At 43.0% G+C, this 16,338-nt stretch overlaps 1 protein-coding gene across 2 annotated transcripts in view; it reads left to right on the top strand.

The window, feature by feature from the left end:
• rchy1 (ring finger and CHY zinc finger domain containing 1) overlaps positions 1-10,910 on the top strand; it is a 45,172-nt gene extending 34,262 nt beyond the window's left edge. For both annotated transcript variants that reach the window (XM_060851553.1, XM_060851551.1), the window contains 3 exons: positions 4,169-4,198; positions 7,277-7,397; positions 8,440-10,910. In XM_060851553.1, the coding sequence (XP_060707536.1) occupies positions 4,169-4,198; positions 7,277-7,397; positions 8,440-8,568 (280 nt within the window). In that variant the 3' untranslated portion in view covers positions 8,569-10,910. The remainder of the gene's footprint in view (positions 1-4,168; positions 4,199-7,276; positions 7,398-8,439) is intronic.
• The last annotated feature ends 5,428 nt before the right edge of the window (positions 10,911-16,338 follow it).

Here is a 16,338-nt window from a genome sequence, read left to right as displayed (position 1 = left end):
GGTGCAGTGTGGAGAGAAATCAAAAGTCCCACAATTCCCTAGAGTGGGGCATCTCATAATGTGACCCCATTAGTTAGATTTAAACTTAAATGTTTTTGCTTGCAACTTGCTGGTGGTGGAAACTGATTAATAACATGGAGAGAGCAAAGGGGTGTGAATAGCAGGATGGATAGTCTACGTGCTTAATCGATTTAAGATTGATGGAGAAGCAGAGGAACAGTGGAAAAGGAAATAAAGGGCAGGAAATTGAGACAGAAAGGGAATTAAAAAGGGAAAACCTGGATTAAGAGATGATGTGGAGGTGCCAGTATGGACTAGGGTGGACAAGGTCAGAAGTCACATGACACCAGGTCCAGCAGGTTTATTTGAAATCACAAGAGTTTGGAGCATTGCTCCTTCATCAGGTGAGGTGAGGCAGAAGCACATAGGCGCAGATAGATCAAAAGATTATCCAACAGGTGTGAGTAGAGTGTTGACGGCTGAATAACGAGTCTCCGCAGGTGATTAAAAGAGTCAGACAGTGTGAGTAAAGTGTCAACAGCTGAATAGCAAGTGAAGGGATGGTCTATGATCCGATTAATTGAGGCAGAGATGTAATTACAAAATATTAAAAATCAGGTGGTGCTGGAGACAAACCAAACGGCTGAAATAACATGAATGTATAAGAGTCACATACCGAGAGTAACGAGTAATCCAAAACTGTACAAACTAATTAAGGTCGAGTGATCATAAGTTATCAAAGTGATAGTGTCAAAACAGGGCAGTACGGAAGATTTTACAGATACAGCCCAACATGAATTCCAAATCACAGTTGATGCTGTCTTCATGGGTACCGAACTTGGCTTATCAGTTTCTGTTTGTGATTCTGTATTGTTGTGTAACATGGAGGCTGCCTTGGAGGAAGTTTATCTGAAGATAGGAGGCTGAAAGTCCTTGACCACTGAGGTGTTCCCCAACTGGGAGGGAATATTTCCTGGCTGGCAATTATTACGCGGTGTCCATTCATCACTTGTCATAATGTCTGTATGACCTCACCAATAGGCCATGCCTTGGAGCATCCTTGCCTGCAGTGTATGAAATAGACAACATTGACTGAATCTCATGAGGATCTGCCATGTACACGGTGGGTGGTGTTCCCACATGTGATAGCATTAGATTAGATTCCCTACAGTATGGAAACAGGCCCTTCAACCCAACAAGTCCACACCAACCATCCGAAGAGTAACCCACCCAGACCCATTCCCTAACCCTGTATTTACCCCTGACTAATGCACCTAACACTATGGGCAATTTAGCATGGCCAATTCACAAAACCTGCACATTGTGGGAGGAAACCGGAGCACTCAGGAAGCCCACGCAGACACTGGGAGAATGTGCAAACTCCACTCAAACAGAAGCGAACTCAGGTCCCTGGTGCTGTGAGGCTGCAATGCTGACCACTGAGCCACCGTGCTGCCCCAAAGGTCATAGGGCATCCTTTCACTTGCTATTCAGCGGCTGACATTTTACTCACACCGTCTGACACTTTTCATCACATGCAGAGACTTGTTACTCAGCTCACACCCTACATACAATCTTTTAATCTCCCTGCCTACAAATTCTGTGCTTCACTTCACCAGACAAAGGAGCAGCGCTCCGAAAGCTTGTGATTTCAAATAAACCTGTTGGACTATAGTGTGGTATTGTGTGCCTTCTGATCTGGATTAAGAGAGGGAAAGATTTGTGAGGGCTATTACAGTGTAAAGAGTACCCCAAGAGCCTCCTTGTAAATTGGGGGAAAAGTGCTGATAGTTGTGATTTTCAACATCTGGCAGTTGGAGAGAACTGTGGAACTCTGCTTGAATTAATATAGTCTGGTGCGTCTCAGCAGAGTTGAGTTGGGCTGCAGGCCTGTTTGCATTATAAGTTGTAATTTATGACATTAGCTGTAACGTTACTCCAATAATGGTTAGTTTATTTTGACCAGGCGACAGTGAGAACTGTAGATACTGGAAGCTGGAGTCAATAGATGTGGAGCTGGAAAAGCACAGCAAGTCAGACAGTATCCGAGGAGCAGGAAAGTCAGGACTGGAGAGGAGGAGGGAGTCCAGATGAGGGAGGGCGGAGGCACTAGGGGCAGCTGAGGTAGGATGGTGATAGGTGCATGCAGGTAGGGGGCTATTGTGATTGGTTAGTGGGAAGGTGGAGCGGATCGATGAGGAAGATGATGGACATAGAGCATGAAAGCGAAGGATCATGATAGAGTCCTAGAGCTGTACTCAGACCATTGAGTCCAGGCAACATCCTTGTAACTTTCTTCTGCGCCCTTTCCAGTTTAATAACATCCTTCCTAGAGCAAAGGTGACCAAAACTGAACATAATACTCCAAGTGTTGGCTCATAATCCTGTACAACAACAACATAACTGCCCAACTTCTATACTCGGTGCTCTGACTGACGAAGGCCAGTGTGCCAAAAGCTTTCTTCATTGCCCTGTCTACCTGTGACTCCACTTTCAGAGACTGTGACCCTGAACTCCAAGTTCCACTACACACTTTAAGGCCCTGCCATTCACCATGAAACTCCGAACTTGATTTGACATTCCAAAATGCATGACCTTACACTTATCTATATTAAACTCTATTTGCCATTTCTTCACCCACTTCCCCAGATGATCAAGTTCCTGCTGCAATTTCTGATAATCTTCTTCACTGTCCACAATACCACCTATTTTAGTATTATCAACCAACTTACTAATCATGCCTTGTACATTCTCATCCAAATCACTGATATAGATAGCAAGCAGCAATGGGCCCAGCACTAATCTCTGAGGCAATCCACTTGTCACAGGTCTCCAGTCTGACAAGCATCCTTCCACTATTATCCTCTACTTACTACCATCAAGTCAATTTTGTATCCAATTTGCCAACTTGCCCTGGATTTCACACAATCTAACCTTTCAGAGCAGCCTACTGTCTGGAACCTTAGCAAAGGGCTTACTGAAAACCATGTTGACTACATCTACCGCCCTGCCCTTGTCAACCTTCCTGGTCATGGAGATGTACAGCACAGAAACAGACCCTTCAGTCCAACTCGTCCATGCCGACCAGATATCCTAAATTAATCTAGACCCATTTTCCAGTATTTGGCCCATATTCCCTCTCAAACCTCCCTATTCATAGACCCATCCAGATGCCTTTGAAATGCAGTAATTGTACCAGCCTTCTCTGCTTCCTGTGGCAGTTCATTCCAGACAGGCACCACCCTCTGTGTGAAAATGTTGCCCTTGAGGTCCCTTTTAAATCTTTCCCCTTTCACCTTAAATCTATGGCCTCTAACTTTGGAGCCCCCTACCCTGGGTAAAAGACCTGGACTATTCACCCTATTCATACCCATCACGCTGTTGTAATCCTCTAAGGTCAGCTGTTAGCCTTTGAAACTCCATGAAAAACAGCCCCAGCTTATTCAGCCTCTCCCTGTAGCTGAAACCTTCCAGTCCCGGCAACATCCTTGTAAATTTTTTCTGAATTCTTTCAGTGCACTGTGTATAGGAACCGGGACGCCACAGTGCGGCTGTAGAGGACATCAGCAAGCCATTTCAAAATATTCAAATTTCTATTGGAAATCTCTGCAACCACGGAGGAAATAAGTTCTAAAGAGAAATTATGAATAATAATCTAAGATGATAAATATTCATAAAAGACTGGTTAGACCTTTGCCGGAGTATTGTAGCCAATTCGGAGTATCTTCAGACCTTGGACAAGTTTTCAGAAAAGATTTTACCAGGTTAATGCCAAAGATGAAGAATGTCAGTAATGAGGAGAAGCTGGGTTCATTCTCCTTGATGCAGAGATTAAATAAAGGTCCTCAGAGGGTTTTAGTAGAGTAAATATGGAAATGCTACTTCCAGTGGCAGAAAAGTCAGAGGCCAATTTAAGAGAATTGGCAAAAGAACCAGTAGTAACATAAAGGTAAGGGGGAGTTTCACACAGTCAGTTGTTAAGATCTGAAATGTCCTGTATGTAACTGTGGTGCTAGCAGAAGCTTTTAGCATCAGCCTTTGTAAATAATCATTTGCTCAGAGACTGCATCCAATCGTTTGATTGGACCGCAGGTAATGGAAGTCCGAACTTGCAAAAACTAAATGACAATAAAAAAGTAATTTTATCTCTCTCTCACATCTCTCCCAGGACATGCTATGAAATGCTGTTTAACAAAGGGTAAGTGTTTTAAAGTATTATTAATAGGTACTGATTTGAAAGGATCCTACGTAATTTTTAAGAAATAAAGTTTACAGATTTGTTGGTTTGCCCATCCTGACTGAGTGCATCTGCCCTGAATTCCAGTGTGGTTTCAGATCAGGGTGAGCTACAATTGACTTGCTAAAGAAAACTGACTGACTTTTTAAACTGCTCAGTGTGATCTCCACTTTCCATGACAGTAAGATGGGTACAGTCAGCTAGCACAGTGCAGCACAGATCCTTTTGAGATCTACAGTGGGGTCCAACAGATTTGTATTGTGGTACCATCACTCATTGACATCATCTTCCCTACTGCTGTCATATGCTTTCACATTCAATACACAGGATGTCTACTTATGTACCAGAACTGATTAAAAGCTGTTCAACATTGCTGACCTGAGATACAAGACACAAATGTGTCAAGTTCCCAAATTCTATGCTGATGATGCAATCCATAATGAACAACACCTTCAGCCAAAAGTAGGCAAACTCTTTCTTGTTGAATTTAGTTTGGTCATCAACATCCAAAAGACCTGGGTCATTGTCAATGCCCGACCTCCATCCGTCAGTATTGGAGATTGATGGTAGCTTCACATCTCACCAGCAATCTGCAACCTAACACTGAAATCCATGTACTCATCACAAAAGCTGCGTCTGTTCTGTTGAAGATAATAAGAGAATACGTATCAACAGCTGCATAACTGAGAACAGGTATAAACTGCCTCTTCTGCAGTGGTGAGACTTGGACAACATTTGTTGAACAGGAGAAATGTTTGAACAACTTCTAACTTTACTGTCTCAGACATACCCTCAGTGCTTCTTGACAAGAGAGCATCACCACCTCTGAAGTTCTGGAGCGTGCTCATTCTGCCAGCAAAAGCTGTTGCTATTTTCATATTATCCACTAAACATCCCTAGAAAATAGGGCTGATATATTTGGAAGGGAGTGAATTTTTTGAAGGGGTGTTCAGTGATCATTACTGTCAACGGTTATGGACTCATTCATTGAAATTTAGTGTTGGAGATTTAAAACAAAAGGATCTTGTAAACTAATCTGAAACACCATTAACAAGTAACAAAACTCTACACCAGGATATGCAAGTTAGAACTGGAAAATGTGTTGCTGGAAAAGCGCAGCAGGTCAGGCAGCATCCAAGGAGCAGGAGAATCGACGTTTCGGGCATAAGCCCTTCAGGAATGAGGAAAGTGTGTCAAGCAGGCTAAGATAAAAGGTAGGGAGGAGGGACTTTGGGGGAGGAGCGTTGGGAATGCGATAGGTGGAAGGAGGTTAAGATGAGGGTGATAGGTCGGAGAGGAGGTGGGTGGCGGAGTGGTCGGGAAGAAGATTGCAGGTCAAGAAGGCGGTGCTGAGTTTGAGGGTTGGGACTGAGATAAGGTCGGGGGAGGGGAAATGAGGAAACTGGAGAAATCGGAGTTCCTCCCTTGTGGATGGAGGGTTCCCAGGCGGAAGATGAGGCGCTCTTCCTCCAGGCATTGTGTTTTCGTGTTCTGGTGATGGAGGAGGCCAAGGACCTGCATGTCCTCGGTGGAGTGGGAGGGGGAGTTAAAGTGTTGAGCCACGGGGTGGTTGGGTTGGTTGGTCCGGGTGTCCCAGAGGTGTTTTCTGAAACGTTCCGCAAGTAGGCGGCCTGTCTCCCCAATGTAGAGGAGGCCACATCTGGTGCAGTGGATGCAGTAAATGATGTGTGTGGAGGTGCAGGTGAATTTGTGGTGGATATGGAAGGATCCCTTCGGGCCTTGGAGGGATGTAAGGGGGGAGGTGTGGGCGCAAATTTTGCATTTCTTGCGGTTGCAGGGGAAGGTGCCAGGAGTGGAGATTGGATTGATGGGGGTGTGGACCTGACGAGGGAGTCACGGAGGGAATGGTTTTTCTGGAACACTGATAGGGGAGGGGAGGGAAATATATCCCTGGTGGTGGGGTCTGTTTGGAGGTGGCGCAAATGACGGCGGATGATACACTGTATATGGAGGTTGGTGGGGTGGTAGGTGAGGACCAGTGGGGTTCTGTCCTGGTGGCGATTGGAGGGGCGAGGTTCAAGGACGGAGGAGCGGGAAGTGGAGGAGATGCGGTGGAGTGCATTGTCAACCATGTCTGAGGGGAAATTGCGGTCCTTGAAGGAGGAGGCCACCTGGGTTGTTCAGTATTGGAATTGGTCCTCCTGGGAGCAGATGCAGTGGAAGCGAAGGAATTGTGAATATGGGATGGTGTTTTTACAGGGGGGAGGGTGGGAAGAAGTGTAATCTAGGTAGCTGTGGGTGTCGGTCGGTTTATAGTGAATGTCCATGTTGAGTCGGTTGCCCGAGATAGAAATGGAGAGGTCTAGGAAGGGGAGGGAGGAGTCTGAGATGGTCCAGGTAAATTTGAGGTCGGTGTGGAAAATGTTAGTAAAGTGGATGAACTGTTCAACCTCCTCGTGGAAGAAGAGGTAGCACCGATACAGTCATCGATGTAGCGGAGGAAAAGGTGGGGGGTGGTGCCAGTGTAGTTGCGGAAGATGGACTGTTCCACATATCCTACGAAGAGGCAGGCATAGCTGGGGCCCATGCGGGTGCCCATGGCCACTTGTTTGGTTTGGAGGAAGTGGGAAAATTGGAAAGAGAAGTTATGCAAGTTAGAACTGAATATCAAATCAAGTTTGGAACTTAAAATACAGAGACAAGTATCAAAATAAAATAAGAGGAATTTGCTGTTCTCTCTGTATGTAAATATTGATGAGCACCATTAGTCTGATGATTACTTTTACACCAAATTCTATCAATTGTATTTTGATGCTGCTTTGTTCAAGCATTTCTATAACCCTGCTGTTTGAGTGGAAGAGTATGGTGCTGGAAAAGCACAGCTGGTCAGGCGGCATCCTAGGAGCAGGAGAATCGACATTTTAAGCATATGCTCTTCATCCCAATGAAGAGCGTATGCTCAAAACATCGGTTCTTCTGCTCCTCGGATGTCGCCTGACCAGCTGTGCTTTTCCAGCACCACATTCTCAATTCTGATCTCCAGCATCTGCAGCCCTCACTTTCCCCCTGTTGTTTCAGAGCCTATCGATGTCCTTTGTGTATGCAGTCTGCTGTGGACATGACAAAATATTGGGAGGAACTTGACTTGGAAATAGCCCAAACTGCTATGCCATCAGATTATCAGAATATGGTTGTTAAGGTAAGAGCTGAGTTTTACTTTCCAAATTTAACATCCAGCATTTGCAACAATCTCCAAGAAATAGTTAAAAGTGGACATTTAATGTCTGTAACTTAAAACCATTTACTAATGTCACTGTGAAATGTTCCCGACGTTAGAATATTATTCCGGTTTAGATTATCTCTTCCTTTCAGATGGATGTTGATATAGCAAATGGCCAAAAGTAGCAATTATAAAAAAACTTTTAATCGACTATACCGTGGGCTCTCTCAGGAAACATTATGGACCAGATTTAACTGAGAGCCACATACCAAGATATTAGGGCACTGGGCCAAAGTCATGAGCCAGGCACGTTGTAAAGAAGCAGCAACAAATCTACCAATGATCAGATTGTCATTGCAACTGGAGCCCCCACTTGACTTTTAACATTCCGCAATAAGGTCAACTAAGTCATTCAGATACTGCAGTTGAGATAATTAAATGAGAACCAGCCATTTCACACAGGATCCTACAAACCAGTAACTTGAATTCTGCTGTGTGCATGACAGTTTAGATCGCCAACTATGTAACAAGGCTCCATTTTGAAAGTGGAATCAGTTTGTTGCACCTGTGAGCCAGAAGGTTATGGGTTTGTGTCCTACTACAGGGACTTGTGCATAAAATAGATGCTGCCATTCCTGGTGTCATTGCTGAGGGGGTGCAGCATTGTTGGAGGTGGTGTGTTTCAAACTGGACATTAACTGAGGCTGTTAAGGTGAACATGAGATACATTTGCATTATTCCAAAGAAAACCTATGGAGTCCTGGCTAGTGTTTTGGTCAATATTTATTTCTCCATCAACGTTACTGAAAATTGTGCTTTTATTGTTTGTGGGATCTTGCTGTGCAATGGATTGTGCATTTCCTACATTACAACAGCGACAGCTTTTCAAATGGTACTCCGTTGGCTGTAAAGCAGGGTGGGGTATGTGGAATCACAAACGCCACTAAATAATGACAAATGGTTGCTTTCCTGCCTGCAGGGTTGGTAGACTGTAGATGTGATTGTGTGGTTTCTTCCTCAGATCATGTGCAATGACTGCCAGCTGCATAGCACCACGCCTTTCCATGTTTTGGGTTTGAAGTGTAGTGGATGTGGGTCTTACAACACTGCCCAAGATGGAGGACCGATCTCAGCACAGGGAGAACAATGATGCACACACAGCCTGAAGAGCTCTCAATTAAACCTCTTGAAAATGGACTCAAAATATCTGGTTGGCGAACTTCCTTCTGACAATTATCCAACTAGCAAGCAGAAAGCATCCATAATTACTGTTCATTAAATGTAAATTCATTGTCTAGGGGGCCAATAATCCACTTAAATCCGTACTTTTTTGTGTATAGTAGTTTTCCCCATTTACTCTGTACACTGGCAGGTAAAGTTGAAACTATTTTCCAGCATGTTAGGATCGAGAAGCTGGCTTGTCTTGTATTAGGTCAGCTGATCTTTCAATTCGCATTGGTGCACTGAACGATGTTCAGTTATTTCTGGATGTGTTTTCACCCTCACACGTTCTGCAATCATGGGTATGGGAAAACTGAGAGCTATCTTCTAGCTCAGAATCTCAAATAGAATTTCTTGCTTTCTTTTGCAGAACATTTTTGCTCCTCAAATCAATTGCTGTAGCTAAGCCAATGTAATAATACATCCTTTGAATCAATGCTCTGCATGAATTTAGTATTTAGAACTGTCTTTGGGTTTTATTTAGTCATGTATGTCATTTTGTTTTCAAGCACCAGGTTGATAGTTTTATATTCAGGGTTGCATGTCGTGCACGCTCTTTAATGTCCTACAGCTTACTGCAATATCGATTGTGCATTCTTTAAGGTACCATTCAAGCCTTATAAAAGTATAAAAAGTACTAAATTGTGAATATTGTTTACATTGACATTTTCATGTCAACAGTCTCATTTGACACTTTACTTTGCTTTTGGCAGTCTTCTGCATCATTATCTTTGTTTTAAGCATGTTTTTATGACTTCTACTATTTCAAGATGCAATGTATTAGTTTTCAATATCAACTTCTTCCTTTTGTTCCAATGAATCTTTCATCTGCCACTCCCAGTGAATGGTGAACTTCCATTGCACACAAGCCAACTAAATCAAAGGCTAACTGCTGAGATGTGCTTTTGTTTCATATGCATCAGCTGAGTCAATAGACAGCATTTACATCTCTGAGTCAGTGGTCTTGTGGCTTCAAGACCCATTCCATAGTCTCGATTGCATTATCCAGGCTAATATTCCTAGTGGAATACAGAGGAAATGCTGCACTACTGGAGGGTGCTGTCTTGCAGATTAAATGTTAGAGCAAGGCACCCCCTGCTCCTTTCAGGCTGATGTCAACAATCTCCTTGCACTATTTCAAAGATGAGCAGGTGCAGTCATCCCAGTGGTCGGGCTAATAGTCAACCATCAGCCAATATCAGTCAAGCAAATTCTGTTCATCTCATTTCTGTTTGTGGCAGTTTGCTATATGCAAACCTCTGTCACTTTTCCTACTGTACAACAGTGACTGCACTTACTTCACTGGCTACTGTAGTGACTGTAACAAGGTCAGCCAGGTGGACCTCATAGAATCTGAGTTCCCTAACTGGGGCTGTTAATCTGGTTCATTCAGGGAACTCTGGCTGACAGATCGAAACAGGAGGGTCAGAGATTCTGCTCACTCTGAGAGCTGGCTCTGAGGGAGCTGGATCAGTGTCCAGGACTCCCCCCGTGTAAATATAGGGGGACTTGGTGACAGGGTGCCAGCCTCTATGCACTGTGCTTTGGAGTGTCCTGAAGTCCTGAAAGAAGTACACAGTCACAAATCATTCTTTTTTTCTAATATGCCTGTGATTGTTTGGGTATAAATAGCAAGCGTTTGTATCCTGGCGCTAAATGTCCATGAGTTGCATTCTTAAGATCAACTTAAGACTAAATACAATGCAACACACTCCAGTCCCTGAATGGAGACTATTTATTCACTCATGCTACCAATAAGATTTGTTATGAATACAGATAAATGCACAAAGGTTTTCATAATGGTGGTAGCAGCAAGGTAGATAACGTTTGGGCTCTTCAATCTGTCCGCTCCAGGTCTGCCGCATCCTTCTTTTCCTGTTTTTGTCATCTTTCTTCTTTTTCTTGGTGGGAAACGAGGTGTCATCATGGAGGAGGCTGGACTGGGATTCAAGGGGAAGGCAGTGAGGAGGTGGCTCATGGTTGTGGTAGACCCAGGGTAGGGACTCCTGGGGCATCGGCTAGACCCGGAATAGGGACTCATTGTAGCTCGGAGACTGGAATACCTTCAGAAAACCTGGAGCCAGGCTTGACAAGAAGGACTGTTAGGTTGAATATTATTTCTTATTTTTCTGTCAGTTAAACAAAAGATGAGTCTCAAAGTAATTTTTTCTTATTCATTTTGTAATCCAAAATGGCGCTGGATTGTGGCGACACAACAGTTTTCACTGTATTTTCCCAAATACATGTAACAATAAAGTCATTCATTCAATACCCCAGCTGTGCCTCAACTGATTCCTAGTATGGACTGTTAGTAATCTCTGGAATATATTTACTGCTACTGTATAAAAGCCAGGGCAGGTTAATGTTTCCCGACTTTATCCACCTGTAATTGTACTTCTATGGTCTCTGGTATTTCTATCTTTACTCCACTGAGTTAGTATCAGATGTGCACTGAGTCCTAAAGGGCTAGAAATGCAGAGGAACCTGAGGGAAATGCAGGTGAAAACCTCTTGGAGTACAGTTGGAAAGGAGCTGTGCAGGGTTTTGGTGAGACCTCCTCTGGAATACCATTCACAGCTTTGGTACCTGTGTATGAGGAAGAATATACTCTACTTAAAGGCAGCATTGATAATTGAATACTTCTCTTCAGTCTTCACTCTGGAAAAGGAAGCATAGATATGGAATTCAGGGAAAGGCATTGTGAGAAACTAGCACAATATGACAAAGGAAAAGGGCAGGTATTGGAAACTCTGTTGGGCTTAAAAACCGACAAACCCCCTAGTCTGGAAGAATTGCATCCCCGACTGTTGTGGGAGACGAGACAGGAAATTGCAGGGGCGCTGACGCAAATTTTAATTCCTCCCTGGCCATGGGGGATGTGCCAGAGGACTGGAGGTCAGCTAATGTAGTTCCACCTTTCAAGTAGCGTGGTTGAGATTAATCAGGAGTTTATAGACCAATGTGTCTCATGTCACTGGGAGGGAAACTATTGGAGAAAATTCTGAAGGAACAAATTATTATCCACTTATAAAGGCATGGGTTAATTAGGGATAGTCAGTATAGGGAGGTCATAACTAACAAGTTTGTTAGAATGTTTTGAAAATGTGATTGTGTGTGGATGAGGGCAGTTCAGTTGAGGAAGTTGAGACAGATTTTAGATGAGCTTTTGACAAGATCCACATCGAGACTAATGGTGAAAGTTAAAGCAATGTAATTGAGGGAATGTTGGCGAGATGGATCAGAAGCTGGCTCAGTAATAGCTCACAAAGGGTAGCGGTAGATGGCTATGAGTGACTGGAGGACGGTGTCCAGTGGTGTACCATAAGGATCAATACTGGAACCCTCACTAATTGTTACATGCATAAATGATATAGATGGAAATGTGGGGCAACGTTAAGCAAATTTACAGATGACACCAAGATTAGTAGAGTGGTTAATAGCAAAGAAGATGGTTGTAGCTTACAGGAAAATATAGATGAGTTGGTCAGATGGGTAGACCAGTGACAGATGATATTTAACTCCAATAAGTGAGAGATGATGCACTTTGGATGAAGAAACAAGATATGGGAGTATTTAATGAGAGGCGGGACACTGGGTAGCTCAGAGGAATCTTGTAATTATTCACAGATCCTTGAAGTTGGCAGACCATGCAAATAGGACAGTTAAGATGATAGTTGGAACAAGTGCTTTCATTAGTCATGGCATTGAGTATAAGAGCAAGGAGATAATGTTGGAGTTGTACAGAGCATCGGTGAGGCCACAGCTGGAATACTGCATGCAGGTCTGGTCACCTCACTACAGGAAGGATGTGATGGCTCTAGGGGTTCAGAGGATGTTGCTTGGGATAAAGAAATTGAGCTGTAAGGAGAGACTAGATAGGCTTGGACTGTTTAGAACACAAGATTGAGGAGGACATGATTGAGATGTATAAGATTATGAGGGGTAAGAACAGGATGAATAGAGAGCAGCTGTTCTCCTTGGTTGAAGGACCAGTCACATGAAGGTAATGTTTTAGGGTAAGGGACAGGAGATTCAGAGGGGATTTGGGGGGAAACATCTTTTTCACTCAGTGGGTGGTGAGAATCTGGGCTCTTACTACCTGAGAAGGTAGTGGAGGCTGGAAACCTTATAACCTTTAAAAATACTTGGATGAGTACTTGAAATATCATAACATTCAATGGTATGGGACAAGTCCAGGAAATTGGGATTAGCTCACCTTTAGTGCTAGTTATGTTGGTGCAGACTTGATGGGCCAAATGGCCTTTTGTGCACTGTATGATTGTATGAATCAATGAAAGCACAACAGAGACTTGCTGGATTGGTCCCTAGAGCTGTACTCTGATGAGCGGCTGTGTAAAGTGGGTCTGTAATTCTCTCGAGTTGAAAAGAATGAGATGATTTCATTGAAACGTTTAGGACTCTGAAGGGTGAGAAGTTTGCTTGACCGATTGTGACACTGGCAGGCTTATTCCCAGCCTGGGAATCTAATGTGCTGAGGCAGAGTCTCCGGATAATGGTGCAGTCATTTCAGGCTGAGATTCGGAGAAATTTCTTCACTTTAAGGTTTGTTCATCTTTGGAATTATATACCCAGAGTGTTCTTAATGTTACATTGTTGAGTATATTTAAGGTGAAGTAGGTCTTTGGTCTTTCAGGAAGTTTGGAAAGTGGCATTGAGGTAAAAGATCAGCCATGATCCTATTGAATGGCAGAGCACATATGAAGGGCTGTACGGTCTACACTTAATTTCTTATCAATAATTACAGTGCAATTCCTGGATTATCGTAAACCTCGTGGTTTACTAATCTCCTTATCCAATGTAGCCTATGTGTGACTCCACACCCACATTGACTCTTAACTGACCTCCGAAATAGTCTCGCAAACCCTGACAGCAAAGTACAGCCATAGTTTTAAGAGGACAGCTCATCACCACCTCCTTGGGTAGTTCAGGATGGACAAATGCTGGGTGTGTTGATGACTTCCACATCCCATGAATACATAAAGTTATCCTCCATTTAACAGTTGGTTTTGTTGAGTCTTCTTTGTGGGTGGCACAGTGGTTAGCATTGCTGCCTCACAACGCCAGAGACCCAGGTTCAGTTCCCGCCTCAGGCGACTGACTGTGTGGAGTTTGCACGTTCTCCCCGTGTCTGCGTGGGTTTCCTCCCACATTCCAAAAAACAAAATGTGCAGGTCAGGTGAATTGGCCATGCTAAATTGCCTGTAGTGTCAGGTAAGGGGTAAATGTAGGGGTATGGGTGGGTTGCGCTATGGTGGGTCGGTGTGGACTTGTTGGGCCGAAGGGCCTGTTTCCACGCTGTAAGTAATTTAATCTTGCTTAGTTTTTAAATTTTGATGCTTTGGCTTGGTATTGTTCTCTCTCGGTCAGCTGGGAGATTGTGTTTTTGGCCAGTATTGAATACTGAATCTCTTGGGGAAGTGTGTACAGTCGAAGTGAACAAGGAGATGGAATGTGCTCAATGATAGTGCATTTCACAGGTGGAAAGGCTGGACCAAGTGGATCTGAAGCAGGAGCTGAAGAATGATGTTATGGGTATTGAGGTTCTGTCTACAATGTCCTGAAATACTCTGACCAAAAAGTAAAATGGCTCAGAGGAAGAATTCAAACTTTGGGAATAGACCAAACTTATCTTAAGCCTCTGGGTGCACAACCCTCACAGGACAGATTAGAAGAAATATATTTATCATGGGTAAGGTTAGCATATTTTTGGACTATGTATTCATATGTTAAACCTTACATTTGAAGAGTATATAATCTGATAATAAACATGTAAAGATATCTGATTGGGAACTTAATTGAATTTGGGTATTTTGTCAACTTCTAGTCTGTAAATGGTAACGTTTCTATTAATTTGAGGAGATTGCAAAGTTAGCTAATAAGGCAATAGATTTTGCTGCAATGTATTTAATGTGTGGTAGCTTGTGTTTATAATCAGAAATCACTTACAATTTTGAAAAACAATTTGTCACCTTCTTAAAATTCATTCACGGGATGAGGACATCACCAGTTAGACCTGTATTTATTACCCATCCCTAATTGCCCAGGGGGCAGTCAAGAATCACCCACATTGCTGTGGGTCTGGAGTCACATGTAGACCAGACCAAGTAAGGATGGCAGTTTCCTTCCCTGAGGGACATCAGTGAACCAGGTGGGTTTTTCCAACAATTGACGCAAGGTCATTATCAGACACTTAACTCCAGATTTTTTTTCTACCATTGTGGACTTGAACTTAGTGTTCCCAGAGTCTCTGGATGAACAGTTCAGCAACAATACCTCTAGGTCATCGCCTTAGTTTAATATTCTATATATTTTAAGAAAGCCAATTTAAATTACATATGTGCATATTATATAGATTCTGACAACTTTGCATCTGATTTGTTATCTTTTGATAGTTACTATGCAAATTTGGTAGATCAAGGTTGGAGCTGAAAAATTAGAGTATTTGCATGAAGATCTTTGATTGGATGTGTAATTTAAAATTTGCAGTTGCATTAGGATTGAATTTATAAACTGAATATTAATGTTTAGGTGGTGAAGGTCTGATTGTTTGTATCTTATATCCCGATATCGCAGCACATATTAAAATAAGTTTCTGTTGAACTGCTAAACATGTTTGACTATATCTTGAAACAATTGTACTTATAGTACAATGTGAATTATGCACTATCCTGGTTGGTATATTTTGGATCATATAAGTTACAAAATCAGCTTTGAAAAACAGATTTCATTATCTGACTCAGTTTAACCACATGACTCATCTGTTGCTGTTGGATGGCTCTCCCTGTCATTAAATTAATCCTCATCGTTGCTCAGCTTATTGTATGAGTTATCTATTAGATTGGTTGCCCCATCCCCACCCCCCTTTCCTCTTCAGGGCAGGGGATCTGCAAGCTTGCTTGGTTTAGTGTGATAGAAGTAGTCTAATGAGATATTGTTTATTGCATACTAACAACTGCATACAGGTTACACTGATGTGACAGGAGAAAGTGAGGACTGCAGCTTCTGAAGATCAGAGTCCAAGTGTGGGGCGCTGGAAAACCACAGCAGGTCAGGCAACATCCGAGGAGCAGGAGAATCGACCATTTGGGTAAAAACCCTTCATCAGGATGCCTGAAATGTCGACTCTCCTGCTCCTTAGGTGTTGCCTGACCTGCTGTGCTTTTCCAGCAACACATGTTTTGACGCTGATGTGACAGATATAGTCTCTAACAATTAGGGGCAGGGAGATGGTAGGTCTTACTCCTTTGAGATTCTAAACTGTTCTCCCAGCAAGCCCATATGACAGTATCTTGGTGAGTGATGCTTAAGGCATTCCTCAGCATTAACCTTTTGGATGGGTACATGAATTGAAGGATGTGGACCAAGTGCTGGCAGATGTGGACCAAGTGCTGGCAAATGGGACTAGATCACTTCAGGATATCTGGTCAGCATGGACGAGTTGAACTGAAGGATCTGTTTCAGTGCTGTACGCCTCTCTGACTCTGTGACCCTTATGATCTTCCATTTTGCAGTTTGGAGGGACTAAAACAAAAGTTGGAGCAGAAAAGTTGAATCTTTTCTCATCATCTGGCATCCTATTCCTTCGAGAGGCAAAAATTGGTTAGGGATAGTCAGCATGGTTTTGTATGAGGAACATCATATCTCTCAAACTGGATTGAGGTTTTTCTTGAGAAAGTTA

Source organism: Hemiscyllium ocellatum, chromosome 36, assembly GCF_020745735.1.
Source record: "Hemiscyllium ocellatum isolate sHemOce1 chromosome 36, sHemOce1.pat.X.cur, whole genome shotgun sequence".
Taxonomy (NCBI): domain Eukaryota; kingdom Metazoa; phylum Chordata; class Chondrichthyes; order Orectolobiformes; family Hemiscylliidae; genus Hemiscyllium; species Hemiscyllium ocellatum.
This window is presented reverse-complemented; position numbering and strand designations above follow the sequence as displayed.